The 7528-nt window shown below is 41.4% G+C and overlaps 1 protein-coding gene across 2 annotated transcripts in view; it reads right to left on the bottom strand.

The window, feature by feature from the left end:
• Positions 1-7528, bottom strand: part of adamtsl4 (ADAMTS-like 4) — a 73638-nt gene that overhangs the window by 63301 nt on the left and 2809 nt on the right. For both annotated transcript variants that reach the window (XM_084047785.1, XM_084047784.1), the window contains exon 2: positions 881-944. In XM_084047785.1, the coding sequence (XP_083903911.1) occupies positions 881-944 (64 nt within the window). The remainder of the gene's footprint in view (positions 1-880; positions 945-7528) is intronic.

Genomic DNA, 7528 nt, shown 5'->3' on the forward strand with positions numbered 1-7528 from the left:
TCGGTTGGGACTCAGTGGCACTTGTAGTTTATGCTGAATAAAAACAAGTTTACGTTTCTTAGCAATAATTATGTGACGTGTGTGTTCTGTCTGTGTTTGCATGTATCAGACAGCGTGAGTGAGCACGCATCATATAGTTGAGGTCATCATAAATCAAAGAAAGCGCACATCGAAGAGAGAGAGATTAAATTAATATGATGTCGGGTTAATAAATTGCAGACCCATGTCAGGTTGGAAACTACAGCCAGGCCCAGGGCTGTATTTCTGGGCCTGTAGCAGGGCTCTACTCCAGGCCACTGGAAGCTACTGGCAGTGATGGAAGAAGTACTTGTTTTACTCTTAACCCATTCAATCCAGGGGACGCATCTCTGTCATCTTTGGGCTATTCAAAAATCGTGAAATTTTGTGCAAATATTTAAATCTGCATTTATTTATTTTTTAAAGCGAACATTCGTAACTCAAATCTTTGCTTCTGGGGGGTCCCTGGAACAAAATATTTTACAAATGTTCGCTTAAAAAAATATATATATTAAAAGATTTTCACACATTTTCAAGATTTTTCAAAAATAATTAGCAAATATACAAGCTATGAGCTTGTATATCTGATATGTTTTTTTATAGCCCAAATAAATAAATAAATGACATAAAACTATCAATATTGCAATGTATACTTTGTTACAAGTAAAAGTCTGGTATTCAAAACTTATTGAGTAAAAGCACAAAAGTGTTTGTGTACTCATTTCAACGTCTAAAATGTATACAAATCTTTTGAAGATAGCAGATCTACAAGCTCACAACGTGTCACGCGCTGTGAGCCTGCAGATACAAATAGGTTTCATACCAGATCTCTGTCTCTGAACAAAGAACATTCAGGACTCACCTTCCTTCTCCCTGACCTGCTCACAGAGGTCACGACCTCCACCGCGCCCCAGAACACACACAGCCTGGAGGGGAGAGAGAGAGAGAGAGAGAGAGAGAGAGAGAGAGAGAGAGAGAGAGAGAAGAGAGAGAGAGAGACAGACGGGGGGTGAGATATGACGCTCAGCAGCAGTCTAAACATTATTTTGTCTGAGTTGCATGTGCGTTCTGTTTTCCATGACCTTAACATGAAGTTCAACACAGAAGGCTCATTCTTCTGTTCAAATGTTTCTCTAACTTGTACAGCAAATGGAGTCCAGCAGCAGCAGCAGCAGCAGCATGGCCCCGGGTACAGCACATGTTCCACTGACCTCAGTGTCTTTCTAACTGCATTATGGCCAACAATATGGCCCTTTCTTTGGCCGGCTTATTCTGATCACTCTCTGTTTTCAATACTTGAAGGTTGGATTGAGTATTTTCTTAAACAATTATCAAAACGTCGCGTCGCGCAGAAAGCTAATTATCTCCATGTTCCTACCTCTTGCGTTTTTTTCCGTAAATTAATGCCCTACTTTATCACACCACAGCGTCACACAAAAGTATCCAAAATAGCAGATCTACAAGCAAAAATAACAGATCGACAAGCTCAAGTTTTGAGCTTGTCGATCTGTTATTTTTGCTTTATTATTTTTTTTAATACAGTTTTTTACATATGAGGTTTCCACCCGACAGAGACGACTTGGAGGTTAGATTGAGTATTTTAAGAAATGTTCCAAAAACAAGAAATTCGACACATATTCGAGAAATTGTCCAAAAATTGTGGAATGAAATAGCCGATCCAAAAGCTCACAACACTTTCTTCGCTGTCTTTTGTGATCCGTTTTTTTTTTTAGTTTTCAATGCTGGAGGTTAGATTGAGTAAAATAGCACATCACTCTCTATACATACAGTATGTAATACTGGCAGCGGGCGGGGAAAGTCACTCAATAGCCTTGACGACCTTGCAGGATTGTGCAAAGGCTAAAATGTAACTTTGATGGCATGTTATGTAGACAGATGCCAGGTCAGGTTTACTTATGTATTAGTTATTATTAGATTATTGGTTTACTTATGTATTATTTTATTATTAGATTACTATTTGTATGCATTTGATGTATTATGTGTATTACTGTATGATGTATCATGACGTATCATCTTGTGTCCTTGCTTACTGTAAATCGCTCTGGATTAAGAGTGTCTGCTAAATGCCTAAACTGCAAACTGTAAATTACTCAAGTACTGTACTTTTGAGGTATTTAGTTGAGTATTTCCATTTTCACTGATGTATTGTATAAGTCAAGCTACAGTACCCAGCAACCCAGCTTGCAACATTAAAGTTAATGCATTACTAATTACAATCCAATAATATGATCGTGAAATGGACTGCATTTCTGCAAGAATGACTACTTTTACATATTTTGTAGTCGGAATATTTTGACGCCAATACTTTGAATGCAGGACTTTTACTTGTAACAGAGTATTTCTACATTGTGGTATTACTACTTTTACTTGAGTAAAACAACCTTGAGTACTTATTCCACCACTGTCTTGTACTACTGGCATTGTTGCCAGATTTAGTGAGAGATACAAGCAACCAGGTCTATGCAAACAAGCCCAGAAGAAGCGACCATCAAGATCAGTTCAACCACTTTAAAACTGTATATACACCGGCTATTTTCAGCAAAAATCACACATTGTGAGCTTGTAGATCTGCTATTTTCAACAACAACCTATCATCAATCCACTGGTTTAAACCACATTTAGGAAGCGAGCCCAAATAAGCAACTACACTTTAGAAACAAGCCCCCAAAAAAACGAAACCCGGCAATATTTACAAGCGACTTTACAGAAACACAGGACAAAAAGTCGCTTATAATAATCAGACATGGCAACGCTGACAGACACATATTGTTATGACGTTCATCGATTCCCTGACAGAGATTTGTCCCCCGGGTCCTAAAGCCCTGCCCTCCCCCACCCTGGATCATGACACATAAGACTAACTCACACTGCGTTCCTCTCTTCCTCAGCTTGTTTTCCTCTCAGTGCCCTCTAGCCCTGTGACATTTGATCTAAAAAACACTACGGCCTGAACCCATGCCACATTCTTGGGCCCGATGCGACGCGCTTTGAGCTTGTAGATCTGCTATCAGAAGCAGTCATTTGAGAGGGAAAAAAAGAGGTAAACGTTCACCTGTAATGACATGCCCCAAGAATAGGGACGGCAGGTTCAAATAAATGTATGGTTGCCGGGCAGGAAAATTGTCTCACGTCACAGTAATTAACCCATTCAATTCGGGAACGCATCTCTGTCACTTCTTTGGCTATTCAAAAATAGCAGATCTACAAGCTCTTGGCGTGGCACCGAGTGCCGCGTTAAGAGCTTGTAGATCTGCTATTTTTGAAAAAACGTGAAAATGTGTACAATATATATTTATTAAATCTTTGCTTCTGGGGGTCCCTGGAACAAAATATTTTGAGATGAAGGTCCGCGGCCAAATACATACCATTTTGGGGGTTCAAGGACCCCCATGAAAAAGTTTGAGAACCACTGATATAGCAACACGTTTTTTTTTTCCTCCAAAAAACTGTTAGGATTTAGAAGACATTTTGTGGAATCGGCCTCAGATCTTAATGGGTTAATGGACTGTGTGAATTAAAGAGGCACTCAGCGCTAATCTGAAATACCATCAGTCTGCAGAAACCACCTTCTAAAAGGCCTGGAGGGGTTTTTACCGCCATCTGAACAACAGTGAAACAGAGCCACCGCCCCGCCCTCCAGAACAAACGAAATAGCAAAGATTAACATGATAACATCTACAGTATGAGTGTCACAAGTAAAAACAGGACAAGATCTACGCTGATTTGGCTGGTCTTCTGTGCGCGCGCGTGTGTGTGTGTGTGTGTGTGTGTGCGTGTGCGTGTGCGTGTGCGTGTGCGTGTGCGCACTCCCCCGCATGTGTGTGAGGCCAATCTTTGAAGTGGTCCTCTGTGTCAGCTGCATAATTGGTAAATGGTGCATTGATGTGTGTGTGCATCACATTCAAACACCATGCAAGGCACCAACCTTCTCCTTAGACACTGAACCCCCCCGTTCAGTGTCTTGCTCAAGGACGGGCGCTTTACCTCCTGAGCCACTGCCGTCCTAAGTACCAATATCGATGCCGTCAAAACCAAGTCAAATAATGGCCGATATACTGTATCTGGCTTCTCTGTTGCATGCCTGTGTCTCTGTCTCTGTCTATGTCTCTCTGTCTTTGTGTCTCTGTCTCTCTGTCTTTGTGTCTATGTCTCTCTGTCTTTGTGTCTCTGTCTCTCTGTCTTTGTGTCTCTATCTCTGTCTCTGTCTCTGTGTCTCTCTGTCTTTGTGTGTCTGTCTCTCTGTCTTTGTGTCTCTGTCTCTCTGTATTTGTGTCTATATCTCTGTCTGTGTGTCTCTCTGTCTTTGTGTCTCTGTCTCTCTGTCTTTGTATCTCTGTGTCTCTGTCTTTGTAACTCTGTGTATCTGTGTCTCTGTCTCTCTGTCTCTCTGTCCGTCTCTCCGTCTCTTTGTCTTTGTGTCTCTGTCTTTGCATCTCTGTGTCTCTGTGTCTCTGTCTTCGTAACTCTGTGTATCTGTGTCTCTGTGTCTCTGTCTTTGCATCTCTGTGTCTCTGTCTTTCTGTCCGTCTCTCCGTCTCTGTGTCTTTGTGTCTCTGTGTCTCTGTCTTTGTGTCTGTGTCTCTGTGTCTCTGTCTTTGTGTCTCTGTCTCTGTGTCTCTGTCTTTGCATCTCTGTGTCTCTGTCTCTCTGTCCATCTCTCCATCTCTTTGTCTTTGTGTCTCTGTGTCTCTGTCTTTGTGTCTGTGTCTCTGTCTTTGTGACTCTGTGTCTCTGTCTTTGTGTCTCTGTCTCTCTGTCTCTGGTAAGAACTGTTTATGCTCCCCGCTACATGTCCCTTTTCCTAATTACTGCACCTGTGCCCCTACCTACACCCCATGCTGTCCATCTAAAGCCCGCCACCAAGTGTCCAATAAAAAAACTACAAATTATCAAATAATATACCAAGACAACATAAATGTCTCTCACAGTCATATTAAAAACAGAACTTTCTATAGGTCACTTCAGAATGACAGAGCTCAAAGATGGCACTGGAGCACTCCATTTTCTTAACGTAGAACGGTTTCGACGCAAGTGTGTCTTATTCAGGGTCAAACATCTGAGAATTACTAGTTGAAATGTTGGTGATGGTCCAGACACTCAAACTAAAAGTTCACAGGTCAGTTGAGTCACACTGGCCTGTGAGTTGTCTTTCTTTCTCTAATTGTGAACTTACTCATCACCGTGATGCAGAGGGAACTATTTAAAATGAATGTTTAAGAAAAGGAAAAGAAAGAATGATAAATGGTGCATCTATATAGCGGCTTTATCCAAAGTGCTTCATAATGTGCATTACATTCATCCATTCACACACACACATCGACCGAAGAGGAAACCACATAAGGCACCTGCTCATCAGGAGCAGTTAGGCGTTAAGTGTCTTGCTCAAGGACACTTCCACACTGACCCAGGGGGGGCCGGGGGTCGAACTGGACAACGGGTATTATATAAAATATTTCTAAAAGTGTACAAAAGCGGCCTCAATTCTGACAGTGTGCACACAAATATTGAACAAGTATAATAAGCCATAAAGTGTAGAGAGTGTAAGTAAAGCTGGCTGTGCAAAAAAGCAGCATCAACATTGGTGTAGTGAATGACCATAGACTAGCATAATAATACATACAATTTAGAATTTAGAATTGCATCTTCCCTGGGTTACTGAGGCAGGATTAGGGCGGTTCACAACCAAAGTACATACATCTTGCAAATCACAGTCAATATTATGTGGAGAACTATAACAATTCTGAGCGAGATACAATCCAAAACGTGCAATTTGTCCAAAGACGTTGCCCCAGATGAATATTGTGTGTGCTCTGTTTGCTGTGAGTGTGAAATTACGGGGTAAAGACAGTTGGGTCCTCGTTCAGAGCTCAATATTGATGCTGTCGGGCAGAAACCTTGTATCTTTTCATAAATTCATGCCCGATTTTATACTACGTGGTGTTGCGCAAAAGAAGCAAAAGCAGACGATGTTGCTTGTAGAAACAATAGCTTGTAGCAATTTGTTATTTTTGAATGATTTTCAACATTTTGGCCTATAATGAAGTTGAAAGTGGTTAAGTGTGTCTGTGGGTTTTATAAATATAAATATAACATAACCAATGAAAAGTATTAACAAGAGCTTGTCAATAAATCATAACAACATTGGAACACAGGTTCACAGCCGGGGCGGGGAGGGCGATATTTGTCACTGCAGGTATTCCTACGGGCTGGGGCATCACCTGTCAGCAGGTAGTGTTGGCCGGGAGTAGGACGAAGGCTGTCAGTAGGGGACAACAACAACACAGAAATGTGTGTGCGGAGGAATTAATTGACATAACGGGAGAAAAAGTGTTGTTGATTTTATTGCAGTTTGTATGCCGCTGTTATGTTGCCGTTTGTCCCACTTGGACTTGAACTCATTCCCTTGGTTTATGTGCAACCAGCGAGATGTGTTTGTGTCTTTATGCCTTTATTACATTCATGTCGTATAATGTTTATGTCACTGTACGTTCCATTATTTATGTGCGTGTTTGTTTATGCTTTACTTTAAACAGTTTGACGTTTGCCTGCAAGAGTCGCAAATAAATCCACCGGTATGCAGAACAAGCTTTCTCGTTTTTTGGGGACTAGAGGGAATGATAATACGGATGCTGGGTTTAAGTCAGAAAGAAATCATCAGAGTTAGCCTACTTCTTCCACCATTGGGGGGAAACGTGTTTCTTTTCAGGGGGCAAACATCTCAATCCATCACCCAATGAAAGCGCCTGCAGGGAGCCTCTCAACTCATGCGTCCAAAGAAAACGACAAAAAAAAAACTGGTGTTTTCCCCCTCGCATGCCTATCTGGGACACACACCGTCCACACCCTCTACTTAGACACTTTTAACTCATACAGTATATACAAGCCAGGGCCAGGCCAGAACCACCGTGTTCGTGGTGAACTGAGTGGGGTTTCCAGGCTCTTCATGTGTGTTTTTGGTGTGTGGGGGTCAGGGCAGGCTGGTGGTTGTGAACTTTGCGGTGTTAATTCCAGTGGTAGAAAATAAGTACACTTACTCGAGTACTGTACTTTACTGCGCTTGCTGTACTTGCTTAGCCCGTAGCGCTCGGCCATGCAGACTCATGCAAAGGTTAAAATGTAATTTAGATGCATGCATAGCATGTTATTTAGACAGATGCTAGGTTCATTGTTTACCTGGTATCCTGTAGTTTCAATGCATAGATTGCTATTTTGATAGTTTATTGTTTAGACTGATGCTAGGTTCTTGGTTTACCTGTGATCCTAGTTTACTGAGTTTACTGACACTACGCTGTCTCTCTGCATTCTATCATAGAATACATAGAACAGACATAGAATTTCTATGTATGTGTTTATCTCGCTTATTGTAAGTCGCTCTGGATAAATGCCTAAATTGTAAATTGTACTTAGTATGAATGGCAAATCTACCTCACGATGCATCACGATGCGTCATGAGCTTGTAGATCAGCTATTTTTTTAAGGTTTGACCCCC

This window comes from Gymnoscopelus microlampas (assembly GCF_963454915.1).
Source record: "Gymnoscopelus microlampas genome assembly, chromosome: 3".
NCBI lineage: Eukaryota > Metazoa > Chordata > Actinopteri > Myctophiformes > Myctophidae > Gymnoscopelus > Gymnoscopelus microlampas.